Source organism: Trypanosoma brucei, chromosome 6 (genome assembly GCF_000210295.1).
Source record: "Trypanosoma brucei gambiense DAL972 chromosome 6, complete sequence".
In the NCBI taxonomy this organism is placed as follows: domain Eukaryota; phylum Euglenozoa; class Kinetoplastea; order Trypanosomatida; family Trypanosomatidae; genus Trypanosoma; species Trypanosoma brucei.
The window spans coordinates 75,930-95,354 of record NC_026739.1 but is presented as its reverse complement, the minus strand read 5'-3'; the positions used below and the strand labels follow the sequence as shown (position 1 = coordinate 95,354).

Genomic DNA, 19,425 nt, shown 5'->3' with positions numbered 1-19,425 from the left:
TTTTAAATTTTAATCGCCATATAGTCATTAATATTTAGTTTTGTTTCAAAGGGGAGGCAAAAAAAAAAAAAAAGACGAAAGGCAACCGAAAGATTTTTTTTGCTCGCGGATATTTTCCCTCACTTCGTTCGGTTTTTTTTTAATTTTTTTTTACAGTTTTTTTTTTTCCGGCAAAAATACCAAAAATAAATCTCGACACCTCTATAGGATATATATATTTATATATTTATTACAACGAGAGAAAGGTGTTGACAACCGAAAAGTATTTTAAATTATTTCAGAACAATAACAGCAATAAAAGAAAACGAATGCTAATTGCTAATAATAGCAATAATATGGGCACCACGAAAAAGAAAAAAAAAGACGTGAAGAATTCTGTTAAAAAAAGGCAAAACGACAAAATGATAAATCAAAACGGATTCGTTTCATTTACTTTTGTTGTTTGTTAATTTGTGTTTTGCTTTTATTTTTGATGCCGGTCTTCCCCATTGTTTTCCTCTTCTTTCTTCTTTCATGATTTATCTCCAGATTTGTTGATGTTGTTGTTTTTTTTTTCTTTTCTTTTAAATGGTTGTCGCGGTTGTGGGAAATAAAAATTAAAAAAGAACTTCTCTCCCCATCATACCACTACGCTGCTGATATGATGTTTTTTGTGAATAAGTATGCAAATGTTTTCTTATTGATTTTAATTTTTGTTTTACCTTTTTTTTTTTACAAATACTATTGTTTCATTTGTATTTATTTATATATTTATATTTATTTATATGATATAATATGGGATTTTTTTTCATGTTTTACTCATTTATTTGTTTGTTAATTTGTTCTTCAAGGCTTAGATGTACAAATAAATAAATATGAAGCCAATAATTGGATGTTGATGAGGGGGAAAAAAGGGGGGGGAGGTGAAGGGAGAGTTTAAACACGTGATGTTGACATTACAGTTTTTAATGTTGTTGTTTTGTTGTTTTTTTACTTTTAAGACATGTGGACAGTTTTTCAACAGACCTCCCTTTTCCCCCAATCCCCTGCCCTTCTTTTGTTTTATGTTTTCCTTCTTTTGGTTCCTTTTTTATTTTCTATTTGTTGTTTATTTATTTATTTACAGGTTTTGTGCACATAATTCGTGTGAATATTCATGCACCGAAATATATATATATATTTATTTATTTATTTATATGAATGAATAAATGAAAGAAAGAAAAAGGAAGAATAGAAATAGAAATACAAGATATGTTATGTGAAAAAGAGCATTAAAAGCGACTCACCGAAACAAGAAAAAAGTTGGGTGATGACCAAGTGATGTGAAAAAAAAAAACATTCGAAGAGAGTTTCCTAAAAATGTGTTGGAAAAGAAAAAGGTTGAGTGAGTGAATGAATGAAATAATAATAAAACAACAATAATAATAATAACAACAAATTGCTATCGCTTCACTGTTTTTTATTCTGAAATAAAGAAGCAGTCTCAGTAACCTCAAGTGTGTGGAAGGAGGCTGCCATATGTGCGAGATCGAACATTTGTTTGGTCTTCTTTTCTTTCTTTTTTTTTTTTGCTTCGTTTTGAAGCCCAGCAATTCTCAACTCGAAGTGTTGCCCTTCGAGTTTTTTCTCTCTTTTTTTTTTTTTTTTGAGGGGGGGGGACGTAATGAAGCCCTTATGGGTACGTTTGTGTGGCATTCCTTTGATGGTGCCATTAAATACTAATGAACTGTTTTCACCCATCTATTAATTTTGAATGTTTCATCTCTCGCTTTCTTTCTCTTTTTCCTCGGGTTATTGGTGGCACCTGTAGTTGCGGTTGGTGTTAGTGTTGGTGTTTTTGCCTTTGTTTCCTTTTTTTTTTGTTTTTTTTTTCTCTCCGGTCGTCTGGAGTCGTCCCTGTGTTTCTCAGAGAATCCTGCACAGCAGTGGTGTCGGCGTTCAAGTGAAAGGAAGGGAAGGGAAGTGAACACGGAAAGAGTAACGTCGCTTAGAGAAGGAGAAGCGAGGAGACAACACACACACACACAAAACCGTGTCTCAAAGAAAAAAGAAAAAAAAAAAGAAAAACATTGACCACATTGGTAGCGATTAGAACCATATTCGTAATGTGGCAGCTGTCAAGCTGCACGCGCCTTCGCACCGCGAAAAGAATATGCAGTCATCAACTGCCATTTCCCATAGTTGCCATATACCTGAGGCATTTCAGTTGCAGCCATATTTTGTACGGAACAAGGAGCTCAGCAAAATCATTACTTAAGGAAACCTCTGGAAATGGTGGTCATAATAGGAATGGCAAAAAAGAGCAGGAGGTTCCCGGCAACAAAAGCCCGCGCTCAGCAACTGCACCACTCGCGAATGCCCGGACGGGTGTAAAAACCGTTGAGCGCAAATCTGATGGTACTGATCAAAGTGGTCCAGCAGAAGGTGAAGAGCCTCAACACTCCGAGGCGCAGATCGCTGATGAGGAGCGACGCCTCGTTGAAGGTGACACACGTCTCGCCATGCGGATGTTAATGCAGCACTACTTTTTGTATCAAAGCAACTCCCGCCGGCCGGAGGATGAGCGGCTCGAGGAGGAACGCGAACGGTTACGGGAGAAGCACCGGGCACGAATGGAGCGCATCGAAAATAAGACGCGGAACTCCATGGAATTGGGTGCTGGTGTCGCTGTAGACGGCATCCTTCCATTGTACAGCCGAAGGAAATCCACAGGAGGAGAGGCGCCGTCAATATCGGGCTGGAGGCGCTTAAACCCCGTAGAGGCTGAGGAGGCGGCTGCTTCCTCTGCTGCTGCTGCGGAAACAAAAGAAGTGGGCTCGGAAGGAGAAGCTGATGAATGCGATGATCACTACGATAACATTAGCCGCATGTGCAATGATCTGCCTCGTGGCGGACACTTGGGAGTTTTTCTCGCAAAGCCAGATATTACGGCATATGATGCGGAGCACGACCGTCGCATTCGCAGTGCTGAGGTGCTTGAGGCTGAGGAACGATGCCGCAAGGAGGAGTTGCTGAACGGCCCTGTAGCAAGTAAGGTGTGGTCAAAGGAGGAGCTGGAGGACGGCGGTGGGTTGACTCCCATGCGAGTGGTGCAGAGCCAAATGTTGGAAGATGAAGATGAGGATTTTGCCGTTGAGGCGTACGAAATCGGGAACGATGAGTGACTGGAAACATATGGGCTCTTGGTTTTTCTTTTGGGGGGTGTGAATAGCGTTAGCTGAAATGTGCAACTGGCCGCCGAAATCCGCACGTATACGACACATCGCTCACGTACATTTTAATTGTTTCTTTTTTTTTTTTTGAAAAAAAAAAAGAGTTTCCACTGTTACTGTTTGTTATTGTTCTTTTCAATGGGTTCCTATGCCTAATGACAAAAAGGAAGTGAAGATAGGGGTAAACAAGGAAAAGACCCGAGGCGTGAGCTACTGTGAGCTATTTCGTGTGATTTTACTCCATGCAGTACCAACGAGCAGCGTTAGTCATCGCCAGCCCCGCACTCACTCAGCGAGAAGTTGAGTTTACGAAATCCGCTTGGCTCGCGGGTCTGCGCCCCGATCAGCGCACCGCTCAACAGATGCGGGAAGTTTCGGTTGAGTTTCCGCTGCTCTCACGTGATGTTGTAGTTGTCCGTTGTGGCGGCTCCGTAGTTACGGCCGCTATCGCAACTGCACTTGTGGAGCCCACGCCGCAGCGGCCCAAACATGGTCTTTTACACTTCTCCGTTCGGCGACTTCACACGGAGAGGGACAGTCCCGCAGCAGACGGTTCAACTCAAAAAAATTTAGTCGCGTTTCTCGAGCGCCTAGTACGGACGGGAGGTGTCATTGACACAGCGGGTCTCTGCGTTCTTCCCGGCCAGAAAGTCTGGAGCCTTACAGTTGATGTCACGATCATGAATGATGAAGGGAACTGCAATGATGCAGCCGTGTGGGCTGTTATCGCTTTACTCATGCATCACCGGCGTCCGGAGCTCACCGTACGAGGAAGTTCTGTCATTGTGCACCCACCACACGAGCGGGAGCCAGTCCCGCTGTCCGTGCAACACACGCCGTTGCCATTCACTTTTGCCATTACGATGGCTCCAACTGAACGCGAAAAGGCGCTCAATCACCAGCGTGCGCTTTCCGCAACGGGATCGTCATCTGGTCCCCAACCTTCTTCTGGAGTTGGGAATTCCATCGATACTGCAAGTGCATTTGCTATTGATGGGACTTCCCCGCAGCCGCTGGGTGTTGTAGTCGATCCCACAACAGCGGAATCCCTCGCGGCGGCATCGTCAATTGTTGTTGCCATCAACGCAGAGGGTCAAGTCTGCACTGTAGTGAAGGCTGAGGGTTGTAGTATTCATCTGAAGGATCTTAATGCATGCATCGAGGCGGCAGGTACTCTTGCTCCCAGGGTTCTCGATTTGATAAAAGTGGCGATGGAGGCACATGATGAGCGGCGAAAGACCGCCATGAAGGGTCAGTTCGCATGGGCACAAAAGCGTAGCGGTGTGGGAAAGGTCGAACAGACGTGTGTGAAGAAGATAAAAACAGAAACGTGACCCCTTTTGGGGGTCGTTTGTGCGTGTGTGGAGTAATGGGAAGGGCATAACGAATTCTGGTTGCGTTAGTGCCTTAAGAGGTACACAACGTTTATTGGTTGGAGGGAGTTAGTTGGAGGGTCGAGGAGTGCCCAACTGATTTCTTAAAGTTGGGGCTCGCGGATGAGAATGAAGGGAGTAAGAGAATGGGGTATACATCTTTTTTTAGCTTCTCTCCATCAGGTTTGAGAAGTCGGATTTGGGCTCCGACAGAAGAAACTGATGAGGTGAAAGAGGAAAAGCTAAAGGAAAGGGGAAGGGAAAGAATGAAATGCGTGTAAAGTAAGAGAGTCGCGCTTAGTGCTGTTGCGCTTTCTTGCCGTAACTTGTCTTCTTTTTTGGGGGGGAGAAGGAGGTTCTGACAGCAGTTACACGCATGTGCAGTCGAGGTTAACAAACTGCTGTCGTCATATCGCGCTTCGGTAGGTCACAGTGTTTTCTTCCCTTCGTCAGTTACTTCTCTTTCCTCACATGAACTTTTTTTTCTCCTCTTAATTGGCGTTTATTTTCCCATCCCCGCGGCGCGAAGACGCTTCGGATGCCGCTTCTATTTCTATGTTGCCTTTGTTGTTATTATTCCCGTGGCCATCATCATCATCAACGGCGATGCATAAACTTTTTTCGCCTCTTCTCCTTCTGTTGCTTCTTTTTCCTCTGCTCGCAGCTTCCACCTCCAAACCAGGCGGGATCGATAAAAATAGCGGTACAAGAATTAACGAGGGAAGTAGCGGAAAGGGGGGAAAAAAGAGGAAGCAAGAACAAAATAAGAAAAAATACCGGCAGAGGAAGGAAATGGATCCCCATTCCCCCTCCGACGAAGAAACAGGGTCCTCGCAATTGCCGCAACCACCGGACCTCGATACCTGTTGGCGCAGTGTTTTGCATTACATACCGTCAAATGAAAAAGACTGTTCCATGCATGTTTCTGAAAAGTACCAGAATCCGGCATATGTTTATATGAGCTCCACTGCATGGCGCCGACTTGTTGAAACGGAGGGCGCTTGCCACGCTGTAGAGCTTATGCTCGGTTTCGGTTTTGTGCCCGACCCTGAAGGGGTTGCAAGTCTCAGTGGGTGGATCGAGTGCGAGGCCGCATCCACAGGCACACAACCCGACGACACCAACAGCACTGCCGAGGCAGCAGATTTTACCGCGTTTCTTCTCCCAGCGATTACTAATGAGAAGCCTGACGGTAATCGGGGCGTTCGGTTTCAGGTGATGCGACATAAGGGTGGCGAAGGCCCCTTCGGTACAATTGTTGGCCGCACATTACCACCTGTGACCGCAGTTCCGCGTAATCAATCAGACAGTCCGACGCCCTCTTGCCAGGGAGGAAGGAGCAGTGAGACGTCAAGCAAGCTGGCGGGTCCTTCCCATTTGCAGCCGTCGGCACGCGGTGCCGTGTCTGAAGCACCACCGTCGGCATCAGGGAATGAACCTATGGATTCTTTTAGCGCAGCATCAAGCAAGGAAGCGGAAGGGTCATCGGTACCTCACCTGCATCTTGAGGCACAAGTGAAGGAGTTGAAGCGGCAGGTGCGTTTCTTGAAGCTGCAGAAGTCCGGTGCTCATGACGGTGTTGCTATCTGGGACGGGTCATTGGCATCGTTGCCTACGTCCCCTACTCGTGTAGCCCCGTCCTCGACTTCGCAGCAGCTGTCGACTCAGGAGCCACATATCACCATCCATCATGATGTCCCATTGGTTGCTTCTACCAGCTGCCAGACTCCAGTATGGCTTTCGGTGAGTTATCTCGATCCCGATTGTGCACCGTACGTCGTCTCACTCGGTACCGGCTCTAGCAGAACGCTGCTTGCCTGTGCCACTGCTGAGCAACGCTTCGTTTTCTTCGTAGCACCGCCTTGTTGTCGCGGGCGCCGTCCCGTCGATCTGCTCTGTACGAGAGATGGCACTCTGCACCGTTACGCAGGTCCAGTGTGGCTGGATTACCGGGCGCAAGACCCTCCTAATACCCTTACTCACCACGCTGTCAATCAACTTCTGCAGGACATTCCCCTCCCGACGTCTACGGTATCTGTGGATGCCGCGAATCTTAGTGAGGCAGAGCTAGCCAAGAGCGAAAGCGTCTTCGATGACGATAACACAGGATGTGACACCGACACCGCTGCAACGGTGTCTGAACTTGGTTTCGAGTCCGAGCCACGCCTGCCCCTAACGAAGGAAATGTTGCGATTCATTCAAAATGGTGCATTGTCTTCGTCAATCCCGAGGCGTCGGCGCGTGGGTACAAGCGCAGTGGAGAGTAGCAGCACTGGAGGTGTTGTGGACGCGGACAGGGACGGTGTGGAAGATGGAGACGAAGATGATGGGGACGCCGCTGCTGCCAGACAAGAATCTCAGGCGTCGCAGACATGGCGTGGAAGCACGAGGGCAGATGTGCTCGGAAGCACGCTATTCAGTACTGGGCATCAGACGAGTTGCGTGCACGGCCCACACAGCGTCCGGTCAGATGAAGAGGCGACACAATCCGCATTTCCATACACCGAGTTGAGCAGTTCTTCCATGACGTCCGTGTTGAGTCACGAAAGTGTGGCCTCCACAGCCGCCGGCATTATGGTACGTAGAGGTTGGGTCCGCACCTAACTGCTTGAGGTGGAGTCGTGATACTTTTTTTATTATATATTTTTGCACATTAGTTCTCTTTCTGTTCGTTGAGAAAGTTAAGATCCTTAAAAGGGGGAAAAAGGGAGTGAATCAAGTGACGTACACGGCAGCGGTAAAGTTAGGGGAGAGCGGAATTCTTGCTGAAAAGGGAAGGGGTAGCGGAGAAGTTGGCGAAGGATTGTGCGACCGGTCTACACTGCCGCTGAGACAATTTGGATTGCCTATCTTTTCCTGCTGATGTTGTAATGTTATCATAACTGTAGAAAATATTTTCCACGTTAGGTGAATGAGGAAGAGAGCCAAACTTGGTAAATACATGCAACGTGCGCGAGCGGAAGTAGTAGTAGTACAGTAGGAGCGTGTTTAAGGGATCAACACTTGAGTATTGGGAGCAAACGATTCACTGTTTCCAGATTCATCCATCCTTCATTTTTTTTCTCATTTTTGATGCAAAACAAACGCGGTTCCTAACCCATAAACTGCTTTTTTAAAAAAAAAATTATTACCTGGTGTATGCCAATCTCCAGTGAGTGTATAGGAATAACTTGCAGCTCCAATACCTCCCCCCTTATGATCTCTCACACCCCACACCCCCTTTTTTTCACTGATTTTTTTTTGTTCTTCAAGCGTATATCTCAAACTGCAATTCCAACAACTCGAGCACAACCGTACCCGCATACGAGCAGGTGTCAGTCGGGGGTGTGACCAGGCACGTATATATACATATATTCCCGTATGACCATGCGTTTGTTTTACATGTCAGTGCATGCATATATTCATCTCTCTCTCTCTCTTACATATTATTACCTCTAACTAGCAACACCAGTAGAACAATAAGCTCCTGAGGCAATAAAGGGCATACACGCCCACACACACACACAGGAAGAAGTGTGAAAAGGGAAGGTAGTCAGTAGCCACCACACCACCCTTGTTTTCCCCTTTTCTTTCTTTTCTTTGGTCTGTACCTTGTGTGTGTGTGTGTGTGTGTTTGGTGTCTTGTTAGTGCGTGATTGTATAGGGGCGGTCCTCCTCATCCCCAAGTGAGTGGGTAGAGATGTTGGCCACACGTCAGATAGTTCCCTCCACTGTGGCGCACATTGTGTGCCCCCTTTCGCTTATTGGCGGCGGCGTTGTGCTCCTCGCAGCTGTTGGGACCTCCATTCACGTCTACAAACCGGTGTGGCGGGCAGATAGCGACGATGATATAGAGAGATGTTACTTCTCCGCTACGGGGGATGAGATGCATTTAGGCAACACACCCATCTCTATGGTGGCCTGCGCCCATCAGTGCTTTGCTGTCGTCACGCAAGACCACAGACTCGTGGTTGCACGTTATCAAACAAACCTACCCGTCGACCCCCTGTCTTGGGTTGCGAAAGATCCCCTGCATCACAACAATGCGTGGATAGTGCTGCACCGTGCTTCACTTTCCACAGACTTTTCTGGTCGTTGCTCGCAGCCAGTTCACACCCCGCAACTAGCGTGTAGTAGCGATGGGCTCGTGGTTCAGTGTGCGGCTACGGGTGGAGGTCGGTATTGTGTCAGCATCAACTTTCCCTCCACTTCGCAGGGAGCTGAGAAGCTGGCGCAAACGAAATGGGTTTTTGACGTCCCAGGTAGCGTGGCGCAGCAGACGTTCCCCACGGCTGCCTTCAAGCGTGATGTGTTGGAACAATCGGATGAAGAGCTTTTGGAACGCTACACCATTCAGGAGTTAGTGGAGCAGAAGCAAAAGCAGGAGCGGCCAGAACCTTGCATTCGCTGTGGGATGCCTCCTGTTAGCGTTTCGGCCACTAGTCATGTGTGTGATAGTAACGATGTTTCGGTTGCCCTTCTATCCGTTGCGTCACCGACAACTGTGAAGTCGGAGTGCGTTGAAAAGAGGGACAGTTTTGCGTTTGCGTCAGTGGACAGCGATTGCCTAGACCTGTGTATGGTTAATAGACCCAAATTCGACCAAATCTTCGATGATAAATATCCCATGCCAAGCTGTTCGCCCTACCTAGTGTTGTCGCTGCACAAAACATTGTTGGTGCTGGCTAGACTCGGAAACACGCACAAACTTACAGTTTTCAGCGTTGACGAGGGTCCAGTGATGAAAATCTGTAAGGTAGTGAGACTTGCCCAGAGTGCTGTGCAACCCATCGCGGGTGTGGTGCACCAACGGCGGCAGCCATTTCAGGTATTAGAGAGAGTAGACGGAACGGGGGAAAGTGAAGTAAGCAACACCGACGGCGATGTGTTGTGGCTTCTTTTGAGTAATGGTAATCTGACAGAGTTCCCGTTGGGATCAGTAGCGCGGGCCACTGGACCTGTGGTGGTTCAGGATGCGCCCCATCTTCTCGTGGGGGATTGCGAAGGATGTGATTGGCCACTCGCTCACATTAGTGGTCTCCCCAGTGGGTTCCGTCCGTCCGCCGCGGTGCCACTTCCGCACGAGTCGACAGTCACCTTCGAACCTCACAACACCACGCGGCGTTACATCATGTTGAGTGACGGAGTGGCTGACTCACACGTTATCGACCTTGAAACCCGTTGCACAGTGGGTGCACTGCTTTCAAACGGCGCCATGACGTCTGCATGTGGCGGGCCTTCAGCTGACATCATCGTTTCATATGCAAAGGGAGTGCTACAGCGTCTGTCGCCAGGGATCGGAGCGGTTCTGCGTGTCCGCGCCACCTTTGCGGGGTCTCAGCGAATGTTCTTACTTTCGACCGCTGTTGGAAATCGGCTTCAGGACAAGGAACCGGAGCACACTCTGCTGGAATTCTATGTTGTAATTACTACAGCCATCAACACTGTCCTTCTGCGCGGAAGCGGGAGTCAGTTGGAGAAAGTGAACGATGTACAGCACCTGATACTCGACGAACCAACTTTGGCTGTGTACTGTGCACCTGACGCACAGGAGTTGTCACCGCCGTCGTCACATTTTTTTGCGCAATGCACTCCAACTCGTATTAACTTTTCAGGGAAGTGGATCCGACTTCCAAATGTTTTACCCGAATTCACTAGTGCCTCTCACGCGTGCTTTGGGGATGATAAATGGCTCGCTGTTGCATACGGCCGGAAGTTTGCCGTTTTTAGTACTGCTAACGTCAACGATACATACGTGGTTCTGCTTGAGACCCTCCCCAGCGATGTGTCACATGTGACGACGTGGAAAGCGAGCGAATCTAACAGCGGTTGCTGCAATAGCACGCTTTGGTGCGTGGCAGCCTGTCTCTGGTCACATGAGGTTTGGGTTTGGATGCTAGATTGTGGCGTGAGGGGAGAGTTAAGGACTCGTTACCATATTTTTCACCTTGACGCTGTTGCTTTATCCAGCTTCCTCATTACAAAACGCACCGCGGAGAGCTGCGATGGTGGGGTACATGAGGTAGGAATGGGACTGGTGCTGCTGGACCAGGGGGTTGTCGTGCTTCAGTGTTCCATAGAGGGACCCCCGTCTTTGACTGCACTGAAGGACGTTGATGGTGCGCCATTCGTTGCGGATCTCTGTCTTAGCATTGCGACACATGGCGCAGCTGCGGCTGGCGGTCCTCACTTTGATTTTGCAAGCTTGCGTGCTGGCTCTGTTGAGCTCGTGTCCCTGGACGGCATGTCGTCCAGTGGAGAGCAGTTGGCTGTTGCCCTCGCGCCTCATCCGGGTGACAATAGCGCTAATACAGATGGCGGTATGCTCTTACCTCAGTTGCACTGTGGCCTCGTGGTATACCTCCCCGCTCACTCCTTTTATTTACTTCTTCTCGCTGACTTCGACGGCATATCACTTCGATCCATCACCGAATTGGTCCCTCCTCCCCAACCGTCGCATTTGGCGTTAGCGCTGGGAGTTGCTACAAATGGAGAGGCCGCGCCGCCCATCAGCAACCCCCCTTGTGATCTTCGCCGCCGTGGGGTTCTACTGCGCGGGCCTGTGGTGTACCAACTTACACACTCCATGCGGCTTCCATCAGTAACGTCTCCTTCACACAGCCTTACCAAAGCAGTTTACTTGCATCAGTGCAATATTATCGTTGCTATGCTAGATCGGGGTGAACAGGCCTCGTTTATTTCAACAGTCGACGTCGATACGTTCCGCGTGGTGGATGCGATGGCCATGAAACAGGATGAAGTTGCTATGTGTATGGAGCCTTTAATGTCATTAGGAGGAGGAGAAGTAAGTGGTGATTTTATTGTAGGCACGGTTATTTTATCCTCTGATGCCCCCAACGCTGTGGACAAGGAGGCGGCCACTGCTGGTCGTGGGGCCAACACGGTGCTCGGTCGGCTGATCGTCGTTCAGGCGCGTCCGCTGCGCATCTCGACAGCAGCCGATATTGTCGGCCCCCAGTTGAAGGGCAATGGAGGAGTAGTTGATCTGTCAGTTCAGAGTTTAGGGGATGTGCATCTCATTGCTGTGGCAGCGCTCGACATGGTGCTGATATTCCGCCTTGTTGGGTCCACGCTATCGTTGATGTGCTCCACATCGTGCACACCTGCCTGCACGACCGTGGCCCTACAGTATCCCTTCCTTTCTTGTAGCCTTTACTCTTGGGGAACGCGGTACATGCGACTTGTGTCGAAAAGCAGTAAAAGTAATTCAGATAAGAGCCCCAATAGGATTCACTGCCCGGAGCCGGTTGCTGCATTGGGGGATGTTATTTTGACTCAGTGCCTTCAGGATGATCTCTCACTACGGCATTGTGCTTTGGAGCCCACGCCTTTTGCCAACATTCACTCGCAAACTACTTTTGCTGACGGGTTTGTTCGTGTGGATGGCAATCGCAATGTTGTCATACTCAGCTTAAAGAACCCAAAGGTTAATGGCCAGAACAGCACGGCCGTTGCAGCGGGTATTGTTGGCGCAGAGGGCGGCCTTCGAAGCTCTATCACGCGGTGCGTGCGACTTCCATCCTGCATCCAGCGCGTATCTGTTCAGCGAGAGCGATCTCACCATCACTTGCATCCCAATGGCAAAAACAACAACAACAACAACATTCATGACAATGGCGGCTCTAGGGGAAGTTTCCGTCCATCCGAATTAACACCATGGCGCTACCGTCAAGTACCTTTTGTATGTTGGCACGGGCGGCCCACTGCCTTGAGAGTAGTGGGACCTTCTCTACTGCTGCCTTGTGCTGATGGAGCACTGCACTGTGCGAGGGAAATTCCACAAGCGTTTGTTGGGGTTTTGCTTCGGCTGGAACAGAGAGCGACGGAGCTGTATGACACAACATTTTCTCTCTCGCGCCGCGGATCCCATGTGGCGCTTGGTGAAAGTCCTTCATGTGGACTGCAGCGTACATATCACACAGTGAGTTACGAAGCAGAAACTGCCCTCCAGAGTCCAACCCGAGTGCTAATGAAACAAAGTTTTGTGTCTGTAGATGCGGTGGGGGAACTCGTATTGCTTCGACGATTAGTAGAAATACCCGATGCGGCACTAACATCTGAGGAACGTTTACTGGTGGAGCGCAAAGCTTCGCTGTTGGATGAGCGGCTGGAACACGTGTGGGCGGAATATGGCGGAGAGTTGAAAGACATGGCGGTTGCGGAGTTGCTTTACTTGTGGTAGCTCTGCGCGTGCTTATTTGTATACATGTGTTTTGTTGGTTTATATGGTGGACTGGAATGGCGAAAGTTGGAAAATAGTGGGTATGCCGGCAGCAGCTGATGAAAATATAATGGGAAGCCAAAAAAAAAAAAGTGTGTGTGGTGCGATTTTAAGAACGTTCTTTGGGAGCGAAATCTGCAGCAAAGGAGGGAACAAAATCACAAATCACCCACAAGCGAGGAGGGGAAAAGGAAAAAGGAATAATAACAATAATAATAACAATACCGCCATGAAGAACTGGGGAGTGACGGGGTTTGGAATTGCGATGCCTGCAATATCCACCAATATCTGGCATGCAACCGTGAGGGATAAGTGACGAGCAGGAAAAGTAGTCGGTGCTGGTGGCGGCATGAAAATACCAATGACTTTGTCACCTTTTTTTGTTTTGTTTTGTTTATTTGTCTGTTTACTATTATTATTATTATTGCTGTTGTTGTTGTTCTTGTTCTTTTTTGTTGGTGTTATTGTTTATCTGGTTCTTGCACCTTTTTTGTATCCGCAAAGCGCTGCGGCGGGCGCTCGTGCGGTGAGCGGGGGGGGGACGGGAGAGGGCCCCACAAGAGGTAACGAGTTGTGAAGTTACGCTTCTCCTCTTCTTCTTTTTTTTTATTTTATTTTGCTTGCAAAACAACATGTCACCACCATCAGTTAAATATATATATGTGTGTGAAGTGATGTGGGGTGGGGTGAAGTGCTGTTACTGTTGATGTGGTTTTCACTATCATCATCACCATCATCATATTCCCACTCCATCGCTGTTGTTTTTTTTTTTGAATTTTTAACTCCCGTCTCTCTCTCTCTCTCTTTTTTTTCTCTCTCCCACCTCGCGCGGAGCATATGGCGGTACCGACGAGAACTTAAAAATATTAACCGGCAGCGCTCAGAAATTTTTTTTTAATTTATTTAATTCATTTGAGTACCGATCGCTTTCCGGCGTTACGTTAAAATGAGTGAGTCACGAGCAAATGACTGTCATTTAAATGTTGTCTCTTCACTTTATATTTCTTCTGTTCACTTCAATTTACTTCATGTCATTCTCATTCTTATTCATATTCGTATTGGTTCTTTCCTTTCTTCTCTTACTTTCCATCATTACTTTTATCATAGCGCATCACACACACACACAAACAAACAAGGAAAAAAAAAAGAGTTCACACGCAACACAAAACTTTTTAAAGTTTTTTTTCGTTTATTTTCACTTTCTCTCTTTTCTTTTCTTTTCTTTTTTCCTTCTTGTTGTTGCTTTCGTTGTTAGTCGCTAACCGCTCTTTTTTTCTTATATATATATATTTCTTTTCTGTCTTCACTTGCCAAAAAAAGGGGGTGGAGAAAAGGAGAAAAAGAAAAGAAAAAAGGAGCGGTTTTACGTGTGACACCGAAAAAAAAAACAAGTTCTAGCACAAGAGGTCTTTTTTTAAAAAAAAGGAAAAGAAAAATAATAAAAGGGATATACTGATTTTTATACCATTTATATAAATAAATATATTTATATATATATAAAGAAAGTGAAGGTAGAAAGAAAGAAAGAAAGAAGAAAAAGAAGAGGAAAAGGCGGTTGAAGTTCTGCTCTTCTTCATTCAAAATCGATCACTTTTTTGTTGTTGTTGTTTTGTTTTGTTTTGTTTTGTTTCACAACGACTCCGTAATCCCTCAGGGAAACTCATTTGGCGGTAGCGTTGTTGTTGTCAGTTGTTATTGTTGACTGACTGACTGACTTTTTCTTTTTTTTTCTTTTTTTCTTTTTTTTGTCCTTTCTCTCGACTACTTTATTTTATCTTAGTTATTTACACCTTCCATCTGCATTTCTTGTGTGCCATTTGTTTGTTTATTTATTCACTCATTTATTTATTTATTTATTTATTTATTTACTTATTTGTTTCTTCACTTTTCAAACACGGGAAGTAAAGAAGAAAAATAAAATAAAATAAAAAAAAGTAATTAATTAAGTGAGTGGGTGAGTGGAGTGGAGTGGAAGCGCAAGAAGTCGTTTAGGAAATATCAACGAATAACAAAAAAAAAGAGGAGGAGAAGGAAGGAGGAGGAAGAAGAAGAAGAACTTTTTTTTTAAAAAAAAAAAAAGTGGAAAGAAAGTCAACTAAAAAGTTCGTACGGAGGCGAAAACAAAAAAAACAAAAGAAAAAGTTAGTCAACTGATTTCTGTACTTGTGTGTGCGGCCGTTTACTATTGGATTTGGTGGTTTGACGTGGAGTTAGAAGGAAAATTTTAAAAAAAGGAAAAAGAAAAAGAAAAGGAAAAGAAAAGAAAAAAAAAGATCGACTGCTCCTGGGGATCGGCTTCTATTATTATTTTTTTTTTCTTTTTCGTTTTTCTTCTTTTCCTTTTTTTTATTTATTTTCATTTGACAAATAGAACGGAAGCAACACGTGCGGTAAATTAAATAGTAGAGGAGAAAAGGAAGAAAAGGGATTGCAGCTTTGATCCAAAATCAAGAGAAGGAGTTGTGTATATTTGTGTATATTCTTCGTTGTTGTTGTTGTTGTTGTTGTTGTTGTTTGACGAATTCAAGTGAAATATATAAACATATTTATATATTGGTTTATATATTTTTTAAAAAAAAAACAATCTTCAGGGAAGCTTTGAAAAAAAAAAAAGAAAAAAATCTCGCTTAAGCACTTACATCTTCTCTTCTTCCTTTGTTTTCTGGTTTGTTTCGCCACTTCCTTTGCTTTTTTGTTTTTTTTCTTTGTTTGGTCCGTTTGTTTCCTTTGATCAATCAAACTTACGTTTCTTTCATACTGAAGCTGATTGATATAAGGCGTTACAAGAAAAAGTAAAAATAAAAAAAAGGAAGAAGAAGAAGAAAAGGAGAGTCATCACCATCATCACTCTATCGCCTGTTAGACCGGGTGATTTAATTCAACTCACTCCCCTTTTTTTTTCTGCTTGTTTTTTTTTTGTAATTTTTGTTTTTGTTTGTTCGTCTTCTGCTGACTTTTTGGTGGAACAATACGGCAACATTAACAAAAGTGAGGAAGGCGAGTAAAAGAAAAAAGAAGAAGAAGGAAAAAAAAAGGGAAGAGAGCAACTGAAGGTGTAAAGAAGTTTCAGTTCAGTGCAGTGGTGAAAAGTGCATAGAAGAAGGGGAGAAACAAGGAGGAGGAAAAAAAAAAGAGATTAGGCGCCATTTGACCTCGAGGCAACAGCGGCTTTGAGAACAGTTCAAATAACGGTTACTTCAGCTATATCATTTATATATATTTATATATATTTATATATATATTTATATACATACACGTACTCGTATAAGGTAGAGCTTTGTACCAAGACAAGTGAAGGATAAAGGGGGGAGGAAAAAAGAAAAAGAGAGAGAGAGAGAGAAAGAGAAGGAATTCACTGCTCTCCTGATTTGATTATTGCGAAGGTCACAGCAACAGTAGTGGCAGTGGCAAAAAAAGACGACGAAAGAAAGAAAGAAAGAAGGGGAAAAGGGAAAAGGGAAAAGGATAGAGGAGTGGTGGTAGTTTATCATAATCGCTATTAGTATTACTATTATTATTGCTATTTACTTCTATAGAGCTGTGGAAGGGAAGAAGAGTAGCAAAGATATTTAAGAAAAAAAAAAAGAAGAAAAGGAACGGGGAAGTCTCTTTGGAGGGGCGTTTGATCGGTAGCGAAAGAAAACGTAAGAGAAAGGAAAAAATTAAAGAAAGGGAGTGGCAACGGGTCGAACAAAAAGGAAAGAAATAATAATAAAAGCATCAGCATAAAACCGGTAAACGAAATAATAAGTAAAAGCCACTACGACACACATATACATATAATAAAAAAGAGGGAAAAGGGAAAGAAAAGAGTTGTGCATTAGTGCTTGTGTAGGGAGAAGGAAAGAAGGGGATAGCAACGATTTGAATAGATTCAGGAATTGCATATCGGGTTGCAACCGGGGGCGGGTAAATAAATATGACTTCAAGCACTTTACTGGAAAAGTTAAGCTCGCTCAAGTTGAGTGAAGGCGCTCGGGTGGGTGGAAGGACGTTTCGTCAAGGAGTTATGTCCCCCGGCACTATTGCTAATGTGACCACCACCGCCACCACCAACATCAACAACACGAACGTGGCCTCAGCCTTTGCATCCCTCATGGAGAAGCGGCAACCAACAGGGTCACCGGCAGAAAATGAAGGACCGTTGCGAGGCCTCATTATTGGCTCTGACGGTAGTGGAAACAACAACAACAACAGCAGCAGCAACAATAACAATAATAATAACAATAATAACAATAACAATAGTCGCAGTATGAAGCACAGCAGTAACAACAGTAGCACCAACAGCGGTAACGACAAACCAATTGAGACTCAAGCACCTCACCGTAGCGGTGTGGAAGGAAGCGCTGGTAAGGCGGCGCGAAAACTCCGGTCCTCGCCGAGAACACACCAACTGCCTGATGAAATGCGAGAAAAGACGTCTCACATCTCCGCCGTCCCGCGGTCCGTAGCTTTAGCGTTAGCGAGTGCCTCCGTTGGGGTTACTGAGCAGCCTTCAGTTACTGTAGAGCAGTTGATGCGTGCAGCCCCTTCAGCAAATGTTTCTTCTGTCACTTCTCCTCCCCGTTGCGTGCCGACTCTTCCAGTGGAGCCGATGGTTGTGGTTGATCGTGAAGGGGGACCCGATGCGGTTCGACTTGCCACGCTTGTCTCCGGTGATCCCTCAAACCCTAAGCTTATTGACCCAATTGATAATGTCAACGCTCACAAACCCATCATCCGCACCGTCCCCCCGTGTGATTATCGCTACATTATTGTGGGTGACGTCCACGGCTGCCCTGAGCAATTGGAAGAACTGTTGTTGAAAGTTGAGTTTCAGCAGGGAAAAGACTGCCTCATCCACGTGGGGGATCTGGTGAACAAGGGACCCGACTCCCTTGCCGTCGTGCAGCTTGTGCAGGCAAAGGGGGCTATTGGCGTATTGGGCAATCATGATTTTACACTGTTAAATTGCATTGCGCGTGTTAAAGGTAAGGCCCTTTCTCAGCAAGAGGAAGTGGATCCTGTAATGCGACTCGCAAGCACGTTCCCACAGGGTTGTGAGGACTATATTCGATCGTTACCACACATCTTGCGGATTCCGCAATATAATGTTATAGTTGTACACGCCGGTCTAAACGTTGAAAACTCCCTCGAGAAACAAAATGTGCATGAAATTATGCACCTAAGACGGTTAGAACGGTACACTGAGAGTAGTAATAATAATAACAACAATTGTGGCGGTAAACAGCAGCGCAACGAGAAGCAAAGGTTGCGAGCAGTCGTAAAGGGTTCCAGGGGTCAGCCTTGGGGCGAGTTATGGACGGGACCGGAGTGTGTTGTCTTCGGTCATGATGCCCGTGCAGGGTTGCAGGAACTTCCCTTCGCATATGGCATTGACACAGGATGCGTTTACGGTGGACAGCTGACAGCTGTTGTGTACGGTCGCGATAGCCCGAAGGGTAAGTTGGTGTCGGTGACTGGTTTGCCTAAAGACGCGAATGAGCGTCGTGGCCTTCCGCCGCCCGCTGCCGATGTGTATGAAAAGTACGCTGAAGAACTGGAGCGTCTTATTTTACGGCCGACGCCACGCGCCACACCCGCGATTATTGGCTATATGCAAAAGCCAACATTCCTCTCCGCCCCTCCTCCAGGCTCCCCGGCTGCGTCGACTGGAAGTGTAATTAATAACTCGCTGCGCCCTGATAGTTGCTGTTCACTTCCAGCAGCTTCTCCTTCACTTTCCGCGCGGGCAACCGTCCGCAGCAGTGGAGTGGAGCAGGAAACACTACTATCCTTGTTGAGGGCGGGGGAAATTCGTGCTGTAATGACCCTCATGAGGCTCCCAGCATATGAGTCGATGTGGTTAAATTTGTTGTGTAGCGAAGTAGAGGGCTGCACCGAAAGTTTTTGGATACCATTTGTAAAAGGTGTGCTTGATGGGTTGTTGAATACACGGCAGAATGGCGAAGGAGATGACTACGTGGAGGACTTGTTACAACTAGTGCTTGAAGCTTGTGACGAGTTTTGTAGCGTGCGAGAAATGGCCATTCCACAGCTCCGGAAACTGCAGCAGCGTGCTGAGGGAGGCGATTTTGCCCTTCCCAAGGCCACAGTGAAGATGCTAAAACTCACCGTGAGTCCCCAAAATGCCTAAAGGAGGATACGAAAGCTGTCAGTGAGGAAGAAGGGAAAGAAAAGAGGGGGGTAGATCCATGTGATACAGAAAATGTAGGGCAAAAGAAAGAAAATGTATTGGTGACGATGATGATGATGATAATAGTAATCATAAACGCCTGATATATTAGGCAAGAAGGATTATCAGAAACGCAACTAATGGAGGTGTGGGGAAGGTGGAGAGAGGCGGCGTTGAGAGTCCCTTATGTGTGGATATCACCATTACGTACACTTCCGGTGCAGTACATTCATATATCCTAGTAGATGGAAATATGTCTCGAAGTGCAAGTCAGATGAAACACAGAGAAAGAAAGAAAGAAAGAAATGGAGGGGGCTTCCTTTTTTCTTTTACGTTATTTTAAAAGAGTGAAAGGGGCCGGCAAATGTTCACTGAGGCGTATGTCAATAACAATAGTAATGGCAACATGCCAAAGACGGAGGTGCAAGAAAGGGGAAATGCACAGTTTTGTACATGTATGTGTGC

General features: G+C 46.1%; 5 protein-coding genes across 5 annotated transcripts; all 5 read left to right on the top strand.

Moving 5' to 3' along the window:
* Positions 1-2,084: 2,084 nt before the first annotated feature.
* TbgDal_VI370 (hypothetical protein, conserved) lies at positions 2,085-3,143 on the top strand (the record flags this gene model as incomplete). Its single annotated transcript, XM_011775540.1, has 1 exon — positions 2,085-3,143. One exon carries the CDS (start codon positions 2,085-2,087, stop codon positions 3,141-3,143), a length of 1,059 nt encoding a protein of 352 aa, XP_011773842.1.
* Positions 3,144-3,433: 290 nt separating this feature from the next.
* Positions 3,434-4,525, top strand: TbgDal_VI360 (ribosomal RNA processing protein 45; the record flags this gene model as incomplete). Its single annotated transcript, XM_011775539.1, has 1 exon — positions 3,434-4,525. One exon carries the CDS (start codon positions 3,434-3,436, stop codon positions 4,523-4,525), a length of 1,092 nt encoding a protein of 363 aa, XP_011773841.1.
* A 594-nt stretch (positions 4,526-5,119) lies between these two features.
* Positions 5,120-7,168, top strand: TbgDal_VI350 (hypothetical protein, conserved; the record flags this gene model as incomplete). Its single annotated transcript, XM_011775538.1, has 1 exon — positions 5,120-7,168. One exon carries the CDS (start codon positions 5,120-5,122, stop codon positions 7,166-7,168), a length of 2,049 nt encoding a protein of 682 aa, XP_011773840.1.
* A 1,075-nt stretch (positions 7,169-8,243) lies between these two features.
* Positions 8,244-12,746, top strand: TbgDal_VI340 (hypothetical protein, conserved; the record flags this gene model as incomplete). The annotated part of the gene is made up of 1 exon (XM_011775537.1): positions 8,244-12,746. The coding sequence occupies one exon, from the start codon at positions 8,244-8,246 to the stop codon at positions 12,744-12,746; it is 4,503 nt and encodes a 1,500-aa protein (XP_011773839.1).
* A 3,958-nt stretch (positions 12,747-16,704) lies between these two features.
* TbgDal_VI330 (serine/threonine protein phosphatase, putative) lies at positions 16,705-18,921 on the top strand (the record flags this gene model as incomplete). Its single annotated transcript, XM_011775536.1, has 1 exon — positions 16,705-18,921. One exon carries the CDS (start codon positions 16,705-16,707, stop codon positions 18,919-18,921), a length of 2,217 nt encoding a protein of 738 aa, XP_011773838.1.
* Between the last annotated feature and the right edge of the window lie 504 nt (positions 18,922-19,425).